Raw genomic sequence first — 21,279 nt, 5'->3', positions numbered from 1 at the left:
AGACTGGATCATCTCAGTTGGTAGTTTTGAAGCTTTTCTGGATGCAAAATTCTGAGGAGACTATAACAGAGGTCTTTTGAGATGCTGGATCACTAGGGCCATCTGTTTTCACTGGTATCTGATCCTGATTCTGAAAATACATAAACTTTTAAAGGTAACATTAATAATTAATAATATATAATTAATTATATATATTAAATTAATACAAGTACAGACTGTGCATTGTACATAACTCAGTCAAAGATGATTTTTTTGTCTTATGTTTGAGCAGGGAAAATATGTATCATGTGTTTTGTAGTTCTTTTAGGTTTATCTTTTATGTCTATAATCAGGATTTTAGGGGGTCTTCCTTGATCAAACCTGATTTTCTTTTTTTTTCTTTTTATTTTTTTTAATTTTTTTTAATTGAAAAAAAATTTCCGCCTCCTCCCAGCCTCCCATTTCCCTCCCCTTCCTCCCACTCCTCTCCCCCTTCCTCTCCAGTCCAAAGAGCAGTCAGGGTTCCCTGCCCTGTGGAAAATCCAAAGTCCTCCCCCCTCCATCCTGGTCTAAGAAGGTGAACATCCAAACTGGCTAGGCTCCCACAAAGCCAGAGCATGAAGTAGGATCAAAACCCAGTGCCATTGTCCTTGGCTTCTCATCAGCCCTCATTGTCTGCCATATTCAGAGAGTCCGGTTTTATCCCATACTTTTTCAGTCACAGTCCAGCTGGCCTTGGTGAGCTCCCAATAGATCAGCCACACTGTCTCCGTGGGTGGGTGCACCCCTTGTGGTCCTGACTTCTTTGATCATATTTTCCCTCCTTCTGTTCCTCATTGGAACATTGGGAGCTCAGTCCGGTGCTCCAGTGTGGGTCTCTGTCTCTATCTCCATCCATCGCCAGATGAAGGTTCTATGGTGATTTGCAAGATATTCATCAGTATTGCTATAGGATAGGGTCATTTCAGGTTCCCTATCCTCAGATGCCCCAGGAACTAACTGGTGACATCACCCTGGGCACCTGGGAGCCCCTTTAGGTCCAAGTCTCTTGCCAACCCTAAGATGGGCTCCCTTAATTAAGATCTGTGCTTCCCTGCTCAATTCAACCTTCCTTTATCCCAATCATCCCGTTTCCCTAAGTTCCCCTATCCTCCCCTTCTCACTTTTCTCTCCCCATCTCCTCTTACCCCTCTCCCACCCCACCCCCAAGCTCAATAAGAAGGTGAACCCAAAGAAAAACATATAGCTATCCTCCTGGTTATGGGAAGTAGACAAGATTGCCGGGCAAAAACCTGATTTTCTTTAACCCTGAGTGAATCCACAGTCTCTCATTTCCTGTGGAAATAAATATATAGCCTCTCCCCCAAAGTAGCATATCTTTTGATTTAAAATTTGAAGTCATCATTAAAATATATAGATTGGTTGAATCTATCAGTTTTTATAATCTAGTATCTCTTAACAGTCAAAACATTTAAAGACAACATAAGAACATGCAGGATTTTTGATACCCATACAGGTTATAGCAGAGCTTATGTGTATTATATATAATTTGAGGTAAATACAAAAATAGCGTGGTTCCTTGAGGCTTTCCACAATTGATTGATCTCTGCATTTGAGCAGTTGATTCTCTCTCCTTTGACATGGGGATGAGAGCTACACTTATCTGTTAAGTGTAAAGATAAGTGTTAGAACGCTGGACTTAAGGATTATTCTGCTCTGGTAAAGTGAGAGTAGTTGGTTCCCGCGAAGGTCTATGACCTCACTAGCCCCAGGTATCTGGCTAGGTTCCCAGTATGAGGCATAATTTCCCTCCTGCTGAATGCACCTAAAGTCCAGCTAGACTGCTGATCACCACCCAGATATGAGAGCCACTATCGTACCATTCGGCATGTCTTGCCATGTTGGTCATTACTGTGGTTCCTAGGTGCCACAGCTAGCTGGGTAGGACTATTTATGTCTTTTCTCCTCAGGCAGATGGTACAGTGAAAGCTAGCCCACAGGAAGGAGACTTTCAGATTAGATCTGAGCCCTGTGTCCAAAGTGTGTGGTACCTTCAGCAACGGGAACTTACCTTCAATCTCTGTGAGGCAACCGAGGGCAGAGCAATAGTCTGTATCATTTTGACAGTTATATGGATTATCCTGACCAACTCAAAGAGAGGTTTCTCCTGTCTTGTATTGGAAGTTTGGTCAGATAGTCTATGGATCTTGTAGAGAGTATTGTCAGTCCAAGTAGCAGAGCTTACATGTATTATATATAATTTGGGGTACATACAAAATTAGCGTGGTTCCTTGAGGTCTGAAAATTTTATTACCTAGAGTATAAGCTATAAGGTTATTTCCATGCACAAAGGGGAATGCAAGTCTAATCCTGCGGCTCCTTGAAATCAAAGAAAGAGGAAAACAAGTTTGAATTATGAACAATGTGTCTGCAGGGTGCTGGGGACATGGGTCCCTGGGTAAAGTGCTCATTATGCAAGCATGAGTACCTGATTTTGGATCCCTAGAGCCCATGTCAAAGTGACTGTGCATGTGTGTAACCTCAGTGCTGGGGCTCAGAGACAGGGGTTCGCTGGCTACTTAGTCTAGCCTAAATGCCGGGTGCAGGCTCAGGGAGAGACGCTGACTCAAAAATTTACATGGAAAATGAGAGAAGATACCAACAGTAACCTCCTACATCCACATGCTCAGATAAGGGTGAGCACATGTACACATGCGCGCGCACACACACACACACACACACACACTTACAAAAATCCAAATCCCTACAACTTTTTCTTATTGGGGATTATAGTCACTTTGGGGCTTTGACTGCCTACCCATTTCCCACACATTACTTATGTATTTCAAACAATGAGTTGTGAATGTGCTATTTTACTTTTAAATTCAGGTAGATAACATAATAGTACCAGATTCATTTAATTGTTCTATTGACTTCACAGTGCCTTTTTTTTAATATCAGTGAACATATTCTTATTGGTAAACCTACTATGCATGCCATCACACCATGGAAAGCATTGTAAATGCTCATCCTTACACCTGTAGCTAAGTGTAGCATTCAGTCCTCATCAAAGATACTTGCTTCTCTTTGCAGTAGACGGAGACCATTACAGGAAGCCACAACCAGTCAAAAGCGGAGAACAACTGACCTTGAGGTGTCCAGTCCCAATTGATGCATCTGTCACACCAGCCCTATACTCAACGCTCAGGAAACATTACAAAAGAGGGAGCAGAAGGAGTGGAAGAGCCAAAAAAAAAAAAAAAAAAAAAAAACCAGGAAGCCCGCTGCAAGGTAATGTCTTTTAACATGGCAGGAAACACACATTCATGAAACCTCAACAGCAGCTTGCTAAATTAACAAGACCTGAAAAAATGAGCAAACAGTTGACATGCTAAGGTTGGTGGGGGAAATCTCAGAGGCCTCCACTCCAGACGAAGCACTAAAAGTAGGTAAGGACTGCTGAGAGTGAGAATTAGTCTTCTGCAGGGTGAGTTCCTTAAGTAGTTAAGTGATACAGTCGATCCTAAACACACATAGACACACATGGACATAGACGCAGACACAAACACCTATGCACGCTCCTACACAGACCTTCACACACATACACGCACACAACACCAAACTCAGTAGGGTGTGTGTGTGTGTGTGTGTGTGTGTGTGCGTGTGTGTAGTATAACATAATAGTTAAAGAAAAGAAGGCCATGAATTTGAGAATCAACAGTAGGTTGGACACGGGAGGGGTTCTGGGAAGAGAGGGAGTGGGGGAAAGGATGTAAAAATGGTGTTCCTGTGGAACTGAGCAGGAGTGTGTGTGTGTGTGTGGGGGGTGGTAAGGTATTGTGATAAAAAGAAACGTGTTAACCTTGTGAAAGACAATCCTTGTTTTTGTTTCTCTCCCGTCACTGATGAATAGAAAAGAGTGGTACCAAATGTAGAAGCATTCCTTCCAGGAAGCAGAACTCACTTGGGCAGAAAAGGGTTTCTGATGCCACTGTTCACAATGACACCTGCATATAACCAAATGAAACCAAAACAAACAAAACAATCTGGGAAGCTCCTTAAGTCCAGTGGGGGTAGTGTTGCATAGGGAAGCCACGCAGCTGAGCAAACTGGTGTATCATTTGGGCCTGAGCTCCTTATCATAGATAGCAGGAGTTGGCAGACATAGCAGAAAGTTAGTTTGGTTCACTTGGTCATCTGAAACGAGCATCGATGCCTCGTACCAGCTTAGTCACTGTATTACCTTGCCAGCCCTGATGTTGATCTACCCATGGGGAATCTGTGTTGTCATCTCTTGGGTAAGAAAATTATTGATGATTTGGGGATGGATGTATCAATTATGAGTCAATTGTCTCAAAAGAATATTATAAAGGAGTAACATTTAAGTAGTTTGAGACTGTTTCCCCTTACAGGAAAATTGAGAAGATCTACCAACAGCGTAATACGTGAATTAAGGAAGTAAGCCATTGCACTGACTTTGAACGCTTTTTTTTTTTAACTTCCTGCGAAGAGGACCCTTTACAGTATTTTTGGAGAAGTTAGTAAAACCGAATCTGACATCACCATTTAGCAGTGCAAGCAGCTAGCAAGTGGTTTGTTCTTAGGGTAACAGAGAAGGAAACCTGCTCCTCATCTGATAAGACACAGTGCAAAGTGTGCGTTCATTTCTTACTTTGAGTTAGCTTTTACAGAGTCCAACTTCTAAAGAGATAACCATTATTTTGCCTTTCAGGGGGACGCGTGCTATTTCTTAGGGACACAGCTGATCTCCAGATATGACCATCTATTTGTGGCTCAAACTTCTGGCCTTTGGCTTTGCCTTTCTGGACACAGAAGTGTTTGTCACAGGTAAGCATTTCAATATTCATTTTTACTTCGTTGTGTTTTGTTCCTTTTGCGGGGAAGGCTGGATTGAAATGAATATTTTTAAATGGTGTGTGATGGAGACTGAAAGGAAGAAGGCCCACTACTCCGTGGTCAAGGCTGTGGCTCAGAGGAGCATTGCACGGCAACAGATACAGCATATGCTGTTTCTGTTCAGAAGACATAACTGTTTGCGGGGAAGAGGCACAATTTGATAGGAAAGTCTTGCTCTCTCTCTATTTTCCAACTGTTCGAGGATGTCGCTAAAGCAACAGACCTGAACATGTGTCTATGACAGTCAAAGGAATTGTTAAATAAGTCAGTTTTTATGCTTTTGGGCAGAGTAGGAACAGTTTAAAATCGTGAGACGACTTTGGTTGTACGGAAGCCAGTCTCTTCAGATGGGAGGTGACTTCCTCAAATGTTGATGGTTATTAAAATAGGGTCTCAAATACTTGGCTACAGAAAGGCTCACAGATGAGTGAGATGCTTTCAAAAATTTGAACATTTCATGTCGTTTACCTCAGAAGACATTTTGAGTGAATTATTTTAGTTCCTCAACAATGGTTCTTATGAATTTTGCTGTGGAAATTCTGGCAAAGCCACTGCCCTTCCTGGGTGATGGGTAGATAGCTAGATAGCACAGCTCTGAAAAAGGAAATATTAAAATTCCAAAGAATCACACAAAGTCTGTGTTCTGGCTTTCTTGCTTAAGTTAGAGATCTTCCTCCACATGTGATCTGGTCAATAGATATGTCTTGCGTTGTTTCAGTTTGGGATGTGTTTTGTTAATTATTAAGTGACTAATAACATTTCTCTTTATAATATTTAACCTAAAGCCATCCTTTTTTTTAATCAAAGGGCATTGACAATGAGTCTTTATAGAAATTTCAAGATCCTTTTAAATAGGAAAAATATTAAATCTAATCACTATTCAAATTTATTACTTTTTTATGTTTACTGCTCTTTCGCTTTCCTCTGAGAGTCAGGGCGCTAACTAGCTGCTGAATGTGTCAAGTGGTTATTAAATTATTGTTTTGGTCATCTATGACCTGGAAAAGAAATGCAGCCAGAGAGAACTTTTTGTTGTTATTATCACAATAAATTTGTTATGTCTTTAATTGTACAGAGAAATTTTAAAAATCCACTTTCATAAGTTATGAATTTGCTTGGTTTAGGTTTTCAACATAAAGATTAGTTTTTAAAACTACACAGAACTAGAGATTCTTGTCATAATATGCGAACAAGTTCTCATGTTATCATCCCTCTATAATTTTTGTACTCTAAAGAAAATTATGGAGAAGAACTTAAGGTTATACATAGGCATTTCATCATAAATCAACATACTTCCACTGTAAATCCCCTCTCAGGGTAAGTTACCAATTCCTTTAAAATGGGTATGAAAGATACCTTCAGGCCTCGGAGCAAATCACCCTCAAAGTTTTAAATCAGGATATTTAGTATTTTTAGCAGAAGAAATATATTTGAATTTGTCATCAAAGAGTGCATGAAGGGATCTAGAAACCTTTAAATCAACTTGGCTAAATATTTTATTCTATAAGTAACTAGATGGAAATAGATTATTAATCCATACACAGATGATGGATAGGTGCTAGGTAGCTTATAGAAAGATTTCAAAAGATCAAGTTTACCACAATTTCTCCCAAAACACCGAGGGTAAATACTTCTCTAAAAAACATTGGTAGTCTCTCTAAATATGTGTGCTTATTTTGGAAGATACATAGGTACAATAACCATATTATTAGAAAACGGTGTTTTTAGCATTTCTAGACACATTTTAGACTCAGTTTACACACTTGTGAATTTATTATTTGAATTTATGAAAGCTCTGAAGTGTACACTTTATTAACAAACAAATGACTTAGATATCCACTTATTTTATCTCTGCATGTTAAATTAATTCAGTATCTATAGGAAATAAAATTTTAGGCAGCAGCTTTTTATTAAGTGCTTTAGAAACATAAAGAAGTACAGTAAAATAGAAATGAGACATCAGTGGAAAATTTACTCCACTCCAGCATGTTATTTAACCCCTAAAATCTGCATGCGACCAATGTCAAATAAATTCTTACAGACCAACAGCGATGCTGTGTTCATATTTACAAGATGTCTCTGATCCCCCTGCTCTCTGACCCTTTGCCACAACAGTTGGGCACAGGATGCTTGTTCAAAAGTTCTAACTAATGCTAGGGCATAAGGATGGCGTAGAGAGTGCAGGTAGGGTGCAGGGTTTTTGCCTCTAATGAAGTGCTAATGCGAGGCCTATCTGCCACCCATCAGCTAACGGCTCACAGCGCCTTCGGTTGTGCCCTCAAGAGTGTGCAGTGAGTTCTGTTATGAGTCAGAACAGTGAAAACTCACTTCCTGAGCACAATTCTTAATTTTCCATCAACATTAAAGTATCTAATGTAAAAAATATGTACTTGGCCTTGTATACTGCAAGCATTTGATATAAATTATTTATTGAATTTGACAAGCATTCCTACTAAGTTCTGAAAATAACAGGAAAGCCTGGGCTATGGAAATGGCAACTTACTATTTTTTTTTTTTTTTGAACTGCTAAAGTGTTTTCTGTGACCCTTGTCGTTGCTTGAATGAGAAAAGCGTTTGTTAGAGGAAAGGAAAGGTGGATTAGAAATGAGGGGTTCCTTTCTCCTGCGGGGCACTCTGAGCTCAGGATAAGAGTGGTGTGCTGCCTTCTCCATTCAATTTGGTGTCTTCCCAACGTGACAAGCAATGAGCGTAGAACATAGATGGATTTACACTGTCCGTGTGCACATACATACTTGTAGATATGCCCACATAACACATATACACAGTGCCTTCTTTGTGCGTTGCTGTCATCTCTCATGTCTGCCTGCTGGGCTCTCCATACACTTAGCTGCTCAGTGCTGGGGTTCCGTAAGTAAGTGTTGCAGCAGGGCAAGTTTTCCTCAATCCAGACTGATTACACCCTCAGTGCTTGGGAGCTTATTTCCAGCCTCCAAACCAGTCCTTCAGAAATGGAAGCGCTCTTTTCCACAGTGAATTCACGCATGTGTTCCACAGACTGAAAAAATAAAAATGAAAAAAAAAATATCTGTCTGTTGAGATCTCATTTCCAGGCTTCATTATCTTTTGTCTGTAACACATGACAGATTTTTTTCCCACTAGTATGAATCTCATTCTTTCTTCATATATTTTAAAGTATTAAAGCTGGGACAGGAAGGGATCTTGAGATTTCCTCATTAGCTGTATTTTCTGTTTATAAAATGTCAGCATGTACTGTACACAATCATGGCATTGATTCAGCCATGTGTGCAAATAGCGGGTGTTGGTCTTTGTCCCCTCTCCTATTTCACATTCCTCTTCCTGAACAGCTTCCCCCTCCCCTTCTCTCTCCTCCTCTCTTCTCCTCCCATCCTGTCCTGTCCCCTCTCCTCCCCTCCTCTCCCTTTTAATCCGCTCTCCTCCTTTTCCCTCTCCTCCCTTTCCCTCCTTCTCTCTTTCCATTTCCCATATTTTCCATGACTGATTCAAAAAGAACAAGTGTTTTTTTTTTTTGTGTGTGTGTGTGTGTGTGTGTGTGTGTGTTTGTGGTTTCAACATCCAGTTCCCTACGCCCTCCAGGCCTTTAAGGTTCCATAACTCCCATTTTCCCTCCAATACTTTCTACCACTTTTCCCTGGAATCTGTCAAGGATTATTTCAATTATTGTGATGATGACAGAAATAAATGAACCAGTGGTTTTTAACTGCCTGTACCCTACATGAAAGTAGAAACTATATATTATATCTTTCTGAAATTCTATATCCGAATTTTTATCTGAGATCTGGTTAGTTTGTAAGTATCTTATGGAACTCCTTGATAAAACTGTAGATAATGATGATGATGACTATAGAGAAGAAAAGGGGAGGAAGGGAGAAGAGGGGGAGAAGGTGTAGACAGGGAGGGGGAAATCTCAGAGAGGAAGGACAGAAAGAGAAAATAAGCAAATAAAAGCAATTAAAAGGCAAACTGAGAAAGTGAAAATAGAAATTTTGTTATGGTCGCATTAATTTATTTTTAATTAATGTGTTTACACTTTGATCCTTCCTTGCTATTTACCTTTTTCATATCTATTTGATTTCCTGTTGGGAAGAATATCCCTGACTTCCTAGAAATGCATGTTTTGAGACTATTTTCCCTTGAAAGTCTCTTGCTAGGATCTTGTTGATGAGGTTCATTCTTCAGAGAAAGATGCCCCCAGAAAGGGGAATCAGGAAGGAAGAGGGAAGGCACATACGTAGCAGCATTAACCTGTGGGTCAGTCTTGGTAAACACTAGTTTGGGTGCTCATGTTGCTGGTCTGGGGTTCCCTTTAAAGGTGAATGGGAGAAACTGAACACACAAAGTTTGCTGAGTGCCTGAGAGTCATTTCTCCTATTTAGTGGGACAGTAGACTCTAATCAGAGTAGACAAATAGTGTATCTACCAGGGTGATTCATTTTGTTGGTGTATATGACGTTAATAAAGACATTGTCTATTAAATTATTCATGCGGAAAGAAATTGTGATGAACTCAATTTCTCTCCAAGCAAACTACTAGTTTTTCAGTACTGGACACCAAACCCCATAGCAGTTGCCTATCCCTGAGGGATCAGCAAAGCTTCTCCTCACACAGATGGGACTTCTTAGAGAGGATTACAAAACACAAGTTAAACATTTCAGATTATTCACTTAGCAGCATCGTATGATATCGGTTGATGTATAATATCCAAATACACAAAACTAAAAGTTGCAGTGGTCATTGGATTTTGTGCACATAGCCTTAGCCATATTTAGTTTTATGAATAAATGTAATTGAAAAATGGTCTAATTCTTAACAATAAGCACTTTTTAAGTGTTCTTACAGTCACTGTTAGTTTTTTTTGTGATTATAATTTTTTTTATTAAGAAAAGAAGAAAAAAAACATAAACAAAAAACAAGTTTCCACCTCCTCCCAGCCTCCCATTTCCCTCCCCCTCCTCCCACCCTTCTCCCCCTCCCCCCACTCCTCTCCCCCTCCCTCTCCAGTCCACAGAGCAGTCCGGGTTCCCTGCCCTGTGTTAAGTCCTAGGTCCTCCCCCCTCCGTCCATATCTAGGAAGGTGAACATCCAAACTGGCTAGGCTCCCACAAAGCCAGCACATTAAGTAGGATCAAAACCCCGTGCCATTGTCCTTGGCGTCTCATCGGCCCTCATTGTTCGCCATGTTCAGAGAGTCCGGTTTTATCCCGTGCTTTTTCGGTCACAGTCCAGCTGGCCTTGGTGAGCTCCCAGTAGATCAGCTCCACTGTCTCAAACTTTATTTTGGAGTTTTAGTGTCACGTGCAGTACAACAAAATCCAATTCCTTCATGTTTTCTCAAACTAGTCTGGGGCAGTGTGAGCACTGGGAAGCATCTGTTGGATTAGTTCCTGGCCACATGGTGAGGTGAGAGCCCCTTCAGCCAGATGCATCTTGAGTTTTTCTATTTCTATTTCTTTTTTTCTTTAAGAAAGAAGTTTAGTTATTTCTTGGTAGCCAATGGGAATGTCATTTGTAAGATTGCTCTTGAGTCAGCTAGAATTAGTTTGATCAATGATCGCTCATTTGCATAGCATTCTGATTAGCATATGCACCTTACTCTAGTTCCTTATTCCTCAGTGGAGCAGGGACTAAGGAACAGCATTAGAGTAGAAAATGATGGATGGGAAGTGTCAAAGCATCCCTCTGTGGCTGCTTGTGTTTAATAAAAATGAAAGCAATTAGCACTGTGGACACAAGTTTTGTTGAACTGTCTGCACATCTGGGGCTTTATCTATTATTCTAACTTGAATTCTTCTAAGAAAAATGTCTTTGTCTCTCAAAGGTTGGCCATGCTTTCCTTTCATCTGTGTGGGTTTTTTTTTGCCCTCAAGTGAGCAAATTATAATTGGTTTTCAAAATTTATCTCTAGTGTCATATCCCTGTAATGGCTTCCCCTCTCCACTTCATTCTATGCCAGTCTGTGGGGACTCTGTGGGGAGTCTCTAGGGGCATTCTCTCTTCCTTTCTGCCTTTCCTCTTCTCCCTCTCTTTGCCCCACTTCTCCTCCTTTCTCTCTGGACCTACAGAACCCCAGTAGCCATCACTGGATTCTTTCTTATTTACCATGGTTGATTTGTCTACACTGCTTGCTCTATGAAGGGCTGGGTGGTCTCTGAATGTGACCTTGTGACCCTGTTCTGTGTGTATAAAGCACTTACCAGATCATAGGAATAATTTAAATCCTGCCCTTTTATTGTTGTTGTTTATGTAAATTGCTCTGAGATTTCCTATGTGGTAGGAATGTCAAGAAAGAGAAGAAACTGTGCAGATGCTAACATTATGCACCCCCTCTTTATATCACATGCTATGAATAAAACCCTCTTATTTCTCTGAATAAACCATTATTGTTTCAGACAAATTAGAAATACAGACATAAACAGAGTCAGAGTAAAATGAAGGTGAGATTTCCCAAACAAAGAGAAGTAGATTATGGGCACCCAAGACCTAAAATAGACTTCAGTATTTCATTTAACTAGGTCAACTCAATCCATTCATTTATTTAATCCGGAATCTGATGAATCAGATTTTGGTGATTGAATTCTCCCCACAGCACCCACGAACGTCACACCTTTCACCAGTCCACATAAAGTCTGTGATCAGCAGCGTGTTGGCTAAGACGAGATTATGAGTCTTCCGTTTCCCACTGTAGACTCAACGGTTCTTACTCAAAGCAGTAATGTACTTTGATGAAGATAATTATTGGCGGTGATAACTTTTTATAAATACATTTTTAAGTAACTATTTTAAGACATACTACTCAACAAACAAATTAACAAAACGTATCTCTTCTACTTTCGTAAACTGTCTTCAGGATGCCAGTGCAACTGGATTTTTTTTCTGTGTGTGTGTGTAGACACTTGAGTGGAAGATATTCTAGAACCCGCAGTGTCTGTGCAGGTGATTGCATGCTTTATGAGAAAAAAAGATAGACACTAATAGGAACTGGCAACCACTGGGGTTTGCCATACTTGTTTTGTGATTTCTTTTCAGCAGAAAGTACTTACATGGAGAAAAGTCTGAAGAGAGACATCTGTTTTCCTACCCCATAAGCAGCTCCTGGCTTAATGTGCATTCCAGGGTAACACTACACAGTCATTAGCAAGTCACAGATTAGGGATTGGCGTGGTAACGGGGAGACCTCCATTTTACCTGGGCTCTGTCTATCAGTCTCTTTGTTTAGTGTTCAGTCAGTCTTGCTACGGTTCCAGCTTGGTAACCAGGTACTTGGAGGCTGACAGTGTTCATATGTAAAACACAGCAGGAGGAAATGGTAACTGGCCAGCTAAGAGCTCCTCCATGTGCGGCGAGAGCCACAGATTCCACCCACTTGGTATAGCTCCTTCCATGCACCATTGCCCACTGGGTCTCTTGGACATCTTTGGCCAAATCTAACTCATTTGAGATTCAACTCTGTTGAAAAGTGCAAAAAGCATCTTTGATTAAGATGTGTTTCCTAACTGATTCAAAAGTAATGTGATGAGAACACAGGAGGCTGAGAGAGCACAGGGTGGAGTCTCTCTGAAGGTGGGTATATGAGGATGTTCCCCCCTCATTTAACTTGCTTTTGAGATTACACAAAATGAGAGGCACTGAGTAATTTACTCGAGTGTCTCTTTTTTGTTTTGAAGTGCAAGGGAAGTAATTTGACCTTTGTTCAGTACCTTGATCATGGAAAACACACAGTGTTCAGGAAGTACAGGCACCAGCTCGTTTTTCCACAGTCACCCCCGAGCACACCAGAGACATCTCACAGAGGCACTGGCACATTTCCACTCCAGAAACAGGCAGGCTCAGCTTCAGGGAAAGCAAGAAAGCAAGATATTTACTGATGCCTTAATATAATAAATACAGATTGCCCGTCAGAAAATTGTAAGTCACAATTGTTGACTTTTTCGACATGGATTTATAAATACCCTTCTTCCCTCTAAGGTCAAGTGTGAACTTACACCCTATGATTCTTGAATATGCCTCATTTCCAATGACCTGGGTCGTTAGGACCTGAATTTTATTATGGATACTTTAGGTATGAATACAACATATAATAGAGGGTTGGAGAGATAGTTTAGTGGTTAAAAATCATACAATGGCTAACAACCAGTTAATGGGTTGATTCAGGGTCTTGACTCTGGGAGGGAGTGACATAAGGGAAGGTTAGCAGATAAACAGGGGCCGTGTGTGGGAGCTATGCCTGGTAGCACAGACTAGATGGTGGTAACATCAGATCCAGTCATGTACAGAAAAAGTCAGTCTTAAAATCTAACCTAGATTCTCCTGTAGCCCTGCTGCCAGGAAACTGTGGAAATTACACATCAAGACATCAGTTTCTTCAGGTGTGACATGGGAATAATAACAGGAAATATTAAGTGAGATAATCTCTTCGCTGAATCAGTTGCTTTCAGAGTGAGGAAATTGTTCTAAAGAAGAAAAGGCACCACCTCCATGCAAAGGGAGATCACATTTGAGAAAGGAGAAGTGATTGAGAAATGGTCACATGTTAATAAAGGCTATAGCAACCATTCAATGGCGTAATACGGGAGAAGGCCAGATGCAGGAGTGCCTGTTTCTTTAAATGCAATAGTCAAGGAGGATCTCCTTGAGGACAAGTCATTGAGCCACTGGTTGACTGACATGAAGGAGAATATGAGGTGATTAGAGTTTGGCAGGCAAAAAGGTTAAAGCAAACGAATTAGTGTGTTTAAGGCACAGAAAGGTCAAGTGCAGTGTCATGGTAAGCAGAAAGAGGAACAGGAGCAAGTATAGAGTTCTCCATAAGTGGGACATGTTGGTGCACACCTTCAAACCAGTACTTGGGAGGCAGAGGCAGGCAGATCTCTATGAGTTTGAGGCCAGTTGGGTCTACAAAATGAGTTACAGGACAGCCAGGGTTACATAGTAAGACACTGTCTCAAAACAACAAAACAAAACAAATAGAATTTGACATGAGGATGCTGAGAAGATGCCATTTGGAATCTTTAAGAAGAGGTCTATCTAATCTTATTGGTTAACTACACTACTCAGGATGCTGTAAAGAAAATAGGTTAAATGTAAACCAATCAGAACAGGAAGAATTGGGGTGTGTGTGTGTGTGTGTGTGTGTGTGTGTGTGTGTGTGTGTTGGGGGAGAGAGACATTTACATGGAACTGAGAAAAGTAGCTTCAGGAAAGGGACATGAACATGGAAAATGATGCTGAAGAGGACTGCTGGGGAAACAAGGCAGTCAGAGAGGAGAAGAAAACAGATTTGTCTTGTATGAGTGTGAAGGACTGAGCACATCTGCTGGTGTGCACCGATACATCATTTAAGTGCACATAAAATTCCCAAATCCTTTCCCTTCTTGAAAGTGAGGCAGAGGAGTCATTGCGACCCCCACTTTGGTCTGTGTTTTATTTTCATGCACTGTGATGAAGATAGTTAAAAGTACCTTTTACTGGAGACATGGGGCTTTGTTGTAAGATTTTTGTTGTCGTTGTTGTTCTTGTTGTTGTTTAAAAGGTTGTTTCTAAACCAAATTTAAAATTTTCCATTTTGTTGAAAAATTTGGAAACCAATTGACTATCAAGTTGGCACGTGTTAGGTAGGCACTAATACCCTTGATGATTACGAATTGTGCCCATGGGAATAAGCCTTAGTCAGGTGACTAACATGAGACATGCAGCATTTGACTTCAGGCATGGTAAAATTTTGCTCGTTTGTTTTTTCAGTTTTTATTTAAGTACAACGTGTTTGCATCTTCACTGATAACTAGTTAATGAGAGAGCTAACTATGAGGAAAGAGTTTTCCAGATAAGTAGGCAATGGACCAGTGCCATATTCTCAAAGGAGATAACAATATTTAATGTGCCAGTAATATATTCTAAAAGGAAATATCTATATTTAATTTTCCTTGCTGTAATAATAAATACTAAAATTGAGGAAGAATAAATAAGGAAAGGGAAGTAATGCTAAGTATCTGTATGCTTGTTTCTCTACAAATTACTTAAATATACACAATTGCAATCTGCCATTGCTTGGAATCAAAACCCAGGTCCTTAAGTGCTCTTGGCACGTACCCTACCACTGAGCTAAGCCTCTAGGCCCTTGGCCAGTCATTTCAATAAGGGAAGCCACATGTGTCTAAAGTCAAAGAAATGAGTGATCTAAGTGTTTTGGGCACTTATTTTGTTTGTTGTCTTTTTATTAAGTTTAAAGCAGACACTAGATGCTTTGCCAGTTGTCTGTGATGTCTGTAGTGAGACATATGAAATGACACTGGAGAGGAAGTAATGCAGTCTTTTCTTACTGCTCTTACTTTTCATAGAGCCATAAAGGGGCAACCTGGGCACATCTGCTGCAGCCCTGTCTGAAAGAATAATCAGTGCAGCAAATGAATGAGGAGGGATGGAGGGAGACAAATACTCCAGTGTTCGAGAAATAGAGCATCACACATGTAGTCTGTACCAACTGTGCACCAGAAAACATGACTGCTGCAAGGTAGAGAAACCTGCATTGCATAAGCAGTGACAATGTAAACGTAAGGTTGGGAAATGCAAGCAATCTGTCCCCAGAAGCGTTAGCTCTACCACATGCCCCAGCACTACGTTTTTGGTCCAGGGGTAAAAGTGGGAGGTAGAGATATCATTCTGTTGAAATGATAGAGGAGTGTCTTCTCTATAAATGTGAACAGCTGTGGACAGCCCGTGCTGGGTGGCAGGCAGTCTTAGCCCAGATGGAACCCTTCAGATACTTACAGGTTGACGTATAAGAGGAAGTCACCAAAGCCTTTGAAAGAGCAGATTTTTCCCTTTTCTGAGCATAGACAGTGGTTTGTGAGGGCAGCGAGAAGGCGTGGAAAAACCAACATGGAGGATGGCCAGTGAGAGATCAAAGACCAGTGGCGCCTCAAAGCGCTGGAAGCGAAACAAGTCGGATACAGCATGAGGGGGACTTCAAAGATGGAGAACGAGATCATAAAAATTGTTTGAGCAGTCAAGTCTAAGTGTGCCAGTTCTGTCACATTCTGTTTCCGGGAGTGCTGTAAAATTGGAGATATTTTCTATGCATGTCCATTTAATTATACATAGCTTCCCATGTATCTCAGTCAACTTGTAAGAAAATAGGTGTATACACTGCTCAAACACAAATTCCTTTCCTCATTCTTTTAATGGGACCCATTCTCTTAGCATCCATTTCAATATTTATGCTTTTAAATGTGGAGTGACTACAGAAAATCAATGTGAAAGCTTTTCATAAGGCTAACGGGTGGGACGGTACAAGGGATAGCACACTATTAAGTGTTTGGGAGTTTATAAAGTGGTTGGAATTCTGCTGTTACTAATATGTGTAGCTTCCACTCGGTTCTTCAAGAGTTGGGCCGTAAGGTGAAATCTTGCTTTCAAAGCAATCGATAGTTGATATGTTATTATTTTAAATCAAAAGAAAAAAATAAATGCCCAGCAATTTTTATGTAGATTCCTATTTTTAAATCAATCTGTTTTGAAAGGCATCTGTATTAAGAACAACAGTAAAAAAAATGATGAATGCAACTCACAAAGAGGTTTTGTACAAAGCCAGGCTATGTTTGGTCAGTGTTCATAAAAAAAAAAAAAAAAAAAAAAAACTTCTCATAGATGTATCATTTAATCAAAGACAAGATTGCTATAACTTAGAAAAAAATATTCACATAAATGTAGTTTTGGCAAACAGAAAACCACACTCATCGGTTTTTAATTTTAATTATCTATGACTCTATCCCCATAAATGAAGTTGAAACAGAAAGTTTAGTAATTTTAAAACAAATGTAAAACAAACCTCATTTTACAAACCTCTTTTGGCTGGGAATTTCCTTAGACAGTCTCATTTCTAGGGAGATCAGAATGTGCGCATTACTCTTGGCCACCGTTTAATGGCCTGAACACCTGGATCTGATGGGAAAGGGCCACTTCCTCCCCTGGCTCTCCTAATTATCCTCTTACAGATATGTGTGCTTCATGCTTGTTGGGAAAGTGGCCGGAGTCTAATAATGGCTGTCATAACTTGCAGGTAACTGTGGCGTTTTCAATGGCTTTTCAAATTAAGTACATTTTTTTAAAAAAATTTCTTTAAAAAATATTGAGAGCTACATTGAAAAACATTAGGGCTACAGATGTTTTCCTTTATAGTGTTAATTGATTTAAGGTCCATCAAAATGTTGTTAAAATGTCCAGAAGTTCACAATAATGATGGCACATGGATCAGATTAAAATTCTTTTTATGCAGGAAAAAGAAAAGAAAAGCAACCCCCAAACCTTATAGTTTGTTCTCCTCCATTCAGATAAGTTTGGTGGATGGATTGCAACAGCCAAGTCATAGTTAAATTTTTACTCTTATTTATTCTCTTATTTCATAGTAAATAAAAGAGAAATAAAGGTGTGTATAATATATAAACTGATATAGATTCTCAGTACAAGTTTTGGTTTTGTGAAGATAGACAACTATACATTTTCTATTTTAATTTGTTGTTTTGCTTTACAACTGTTCCAATGTACTAACATTTATTTTATTATTGCTTTGACTTTTGAGATGATAATATAATTACATCATTTCCCATCTCCTCCTTCCCTCCATGTACCCATCCTTGCTCTTTCAAATTCCTGGCCTGTTTTTCCATGAATTGTTGGTACATGCATATATGCATATGTACATTTAATTTTCTAAATATACCCTGCTCAGTTGTGTAATGTTATTATAATGTATGTTTTCAGAGTTGACTGTTTGGTACCGGATAACCTACTGGTGTGTTGTTCCCTGGGGAAGGCTCTTTCCCCTGTTCTCAGCATTGCCTGTAGTTCTTTGCTTAGGGCTGAGACCTGGTGTCCGCCACCCCTATACTTCGGCACTTCTGTTGCTGGTCTTGGTCAGCTCATGGAAGGCAGTTGTGTTGGTGAGACTTTATGCATGTAGCTTCAGTTGTTAAAATACAGTAGTATCGTTCAGTCCTTTGGTTAAGCCCCTCTCTAAAGATATTTTAATTTCCTTTCCTCTTTCTTCCTTTCAACCACACTTCCTTGGTATCAGAGAATAAAATAATAAACTCTGTAACGTGAGAAAACGAGGTGAAGGAAGGTCTCAGGAAGTCCAGAAGAATGTGTGTATAACAGTAGCATTTTAATAAAAGCAAAACTGCATTTTATAGAAAATGACAAATATTAAAATTAAAATTACAAACACCTACTATTTCTTGCTTAAAGGTACTATGAGTTACAGATACATGAGCACTGGAGGAAATATGTTTTAAGGAGAAATCATAATGAAACAGATCTATCAAAACAATTCAATTAATTCAGTGTAGTAGTCTTTTGTTTTCATGGCTTATTTCTCTTTTACTTTCATGGAGATTGTATGGTGTAGATGTAGTCAAATGCATTATTTTTTTGTACAACATATAATGGGATAGGAAGGAATGGGAATCTCTTTTATGGATATCACTGCTTCTAAATGACACATTTGCATGGAGTTTATTGAGTGCTGTATACGGGATTCAAAGGGAGCATCGCTTCGTTTATAAAAACTTCAAGAGTTCAGAAACATTTACAGGTGAGAATATTGTCAGTTACAAAGATAAATGAGGATGGGTTAACAAGTCGGTATTACCATGTATTCACTGGGAGAATTATGCAAACACCCACAACTGCATGAGCTAAAGGCAGTTTGCTGTTGTTTCAGAAACACAGGCTCTAAGTCATAGGTATCCACTGGGCAGAGTTCTCTTTAAAAGAGATCCCTGCAACCATGTAGGTAATGATTTTAAATAATGTTTTTTGGGACAGAAAACACTAATGGTTATAGATGTGTTTCTACTCTTTGTAAATGGAAGAAGTCGGGATCTGCTAGCTCTAGTTTTTAAATGAAAAATATTGTTGCTTCTCTTTCTTTCCTACCTCTGTCCTTCTTATCCACTGCTCTTCCTGGTCCTGGTACCTGTTGCTAAAGGATGAGGGCCTAGTACAGATGCAGTAGTCTGCTCTGGGACCACTGAGGTATCTTAGATACCAGACTAGCAGCTGGTGCCAGACAAAGCAGCCAGTGTGTAGAACTCTGTTCCGCAGCACAGGGCTATCTTCTCATCCATTGCTCCACCTTCCCTGAGGAAGTTAACTGACATTGTGTTTTGCAAGAAAGTCACGTCATGGAGGCGGGTTGCAGAGTGGGTACATAAGGAAGTCTAGTTTCTGTGAGGTGGGAGAAGGGCTCAGACATTGTTCACAGTCTTCCAGATGGGCGTCGAAACGGAGGCACCACATCCTGTGACTAAAAATCTTTAAAGGGGACAGACGCGTGCCTTACAATAACAGAAAAGAATATTAGACAAGGTGATGAGTCCAGAAAAGGGAAACAAAATTGATTTTGCCTAAAATGGAAGTTCTGTTGTTTGTGTTTATAGGATGTGTAAAGCCCACCCCAGGATGAAATAAGAACATGTTACTCAGATTGCATATATGTGTATCCAAGTTCAGGTTAAATGCTTTGGTTTAGCTTTTCCATAAAGTGAAGTTTACGCTCTGATCTAAAACATATAGTTACTAGAGAGTGAAAATTACCCTGGTGTCCTTGTTAATCAACCACTCTCATTTAAATAAAAATAATTTCTTGTAAATACTGCCCTAAAATCATACATACACCTGAGATGAAATGTATGTGTGCATGTCCCCATTTACTAGTCAAAATCGCTTATAACTCCAATAAATAGTGTTTTCATTTCAAATTCTCTTGCTGTTTCTAGATTCTGACTGAGTCCGGAAGCAGAAGTTACACAATACTATGAGAAATCTTTTTGCTTGTAGTTTTTCCTCAATTCTCACCAAAATAGAAATACCAGAAGTCAGTGGAAGTCCACTTTCTGCTGAGTTCTGTCTCTTAGGCTTTTTCCCAGCTCCAGATCGCCAATGGGTGGCTTCACTCAGCCTCTGACAAGTTAGAGTCACTGTTTAAGAGCCTTTGTCTCCCATCTCCGCCCTCTTCCTGAATGGATACGAATGTTCCTACCTTTCCCATACTGTTGACCCTTAGACATGTATGGTAGCATCTTTCATAATTAGACAGAAGTGTGTGTGTGAGAGAGAGAGGGAGGTAGGGGAGAGAGTCTAATTTCTAAGACTGAGTTCTAGACCTGAAAAATTTGTGTAAAAGACTAGAAAAAGTTGAGGCTTCTTCATAGATCCTGGCAGATGGCTTTGTAAAAAACCTGCTTGCCTCAGTTCTTCCTAGCATAAATCTGAATTGCCCTTCGCATTAAATTTCATCATCATAAGAAACATGCTATTTTCATAGGTAAAACTACTGCTATTTGTCTAATTAACTGTTAGGTGTGTTATTGCTCCCGAATTCTTATTAAATCCTAATGTGTTTTGTATTTTTCCTCTTTGAGATGCTTTTGACTGAGCTCGGGGCCTCATACTTACTAAGCATGCGCTCTGGTTTGAGCTGTTTCTCCAGCTGCAGGTGTATTTTTAACACTCGTCATTATCCTTTACATTTCCTCTTCTGTGAACATGTCACACGTTGTGGTAAAAAAATTTTATATGAAGTTGTATAAAAGATAAATATGCATCTGAGGACCAGGTGTGTTATACTTAAGGCAACGGCCCGAGGTCACAAGGTTTTCTGCTATGGCAAAGCCTGAGGCTGTCTGGGCTTGTGTTCATCTTTCTTTCAGGAAGAGTCTGAGCTTATAGTTTCTAGAAGGCACAGAGAAACGCAGAAGGGTCATCTAGACCCCATTCTCCTTCTTCCTAAGAAGGGAGCCCACAATCAAATGTAGATGACTTCCCAGTGTTGTCCCCCCACCCCAGTGTCTCATGAGACTGTCCATCTTGAAGCCACTGCTAGTAGGATGATTCAAAATGTGGCATCCTGCCGCCCTCGGGTTCTGCACCTGCTGCGCTACCCTCAATCTTCCACCTCTAACCACATATGCCTCTTTGCTAACTTTCACACCAAGTCTTTGAAAACAATACATTTAGTAAACGCCTTATCTTTTTTGATTTTTTTTCATGGTGGAGTTGAAAGAAATTTTAGAGGTCAGCCATTAGGGCCAATGTCTGTAAGGCTTCTCCCATCCATCCTCACTATTCCAACATTTTCCAGGCTATGTTAAGGGACCCAGTCAGAATCCTTCAACTACTCAAAGGAATTTAAATTCGTATTTTCAAAATCTTGTACTATAACCTGACCTGAGGCTCTCAGACCTTTTAGTCAGGATTCCTTGAACAGTCTTCAAAACAGTTTCATCCTCAAACACAACTGTGGATTCTACGGTTTCTGAGTGTGTTATGTGTACTTTACTGTAAGGATAACAGTTAAAATAGATGTTTTAATAATAATAATAGACC

General features: G+C 39.9%; 1 protein-coding gene across 1 annotated transcript in view; it reads left to right on the top strand.

The window, feature by feature from the left end:
- Positions 1-4,182: 4,182 nt before the first annotated feature.
- The window catches only part of Ptprc (protein tyrosine phosphatase receptor type C), a 110,638-nt gene continuing 93,541 nt past the window's right edge, over positions 4,183-21,279 (top strand). Inside the window, exons 1-2 of the mRNA XM_041648684.1 lie at positions 4,183-4,277; positions 4,712-4,827. Of these exons, the coding sequence (XP_041504618.1) occupies positions 4,755-4,827 (73 nt within the window). The 5' untranslated portion in view covers positions 4,183-4,277; positions 4,712-4,754. The remainder of the gene's footprint in view (positions 4,278-4,711; positions 4,828-21,279) is intronic.

Source organism: Microtus oregoni, unplaced genomic scaffold, assembly GCF_018167655.1.
Source record: "Microtus oregoni isolate MIOR12 unplaced genomic scaffold, Mior012 000003F_ref0000135, whole genome shotgun sequence".
Lineage (NCBI taxonomy): Eukaryota > Metazoa > Chordata > Mammalia > Rodentia > Cricetidae > Microtus > Microtus oregoni.
The sequence above is the reverse complement of the archived record's forward strand: the minus strand, read 5'-3'. Positions and strand labels throughout refer to the sequence as shown.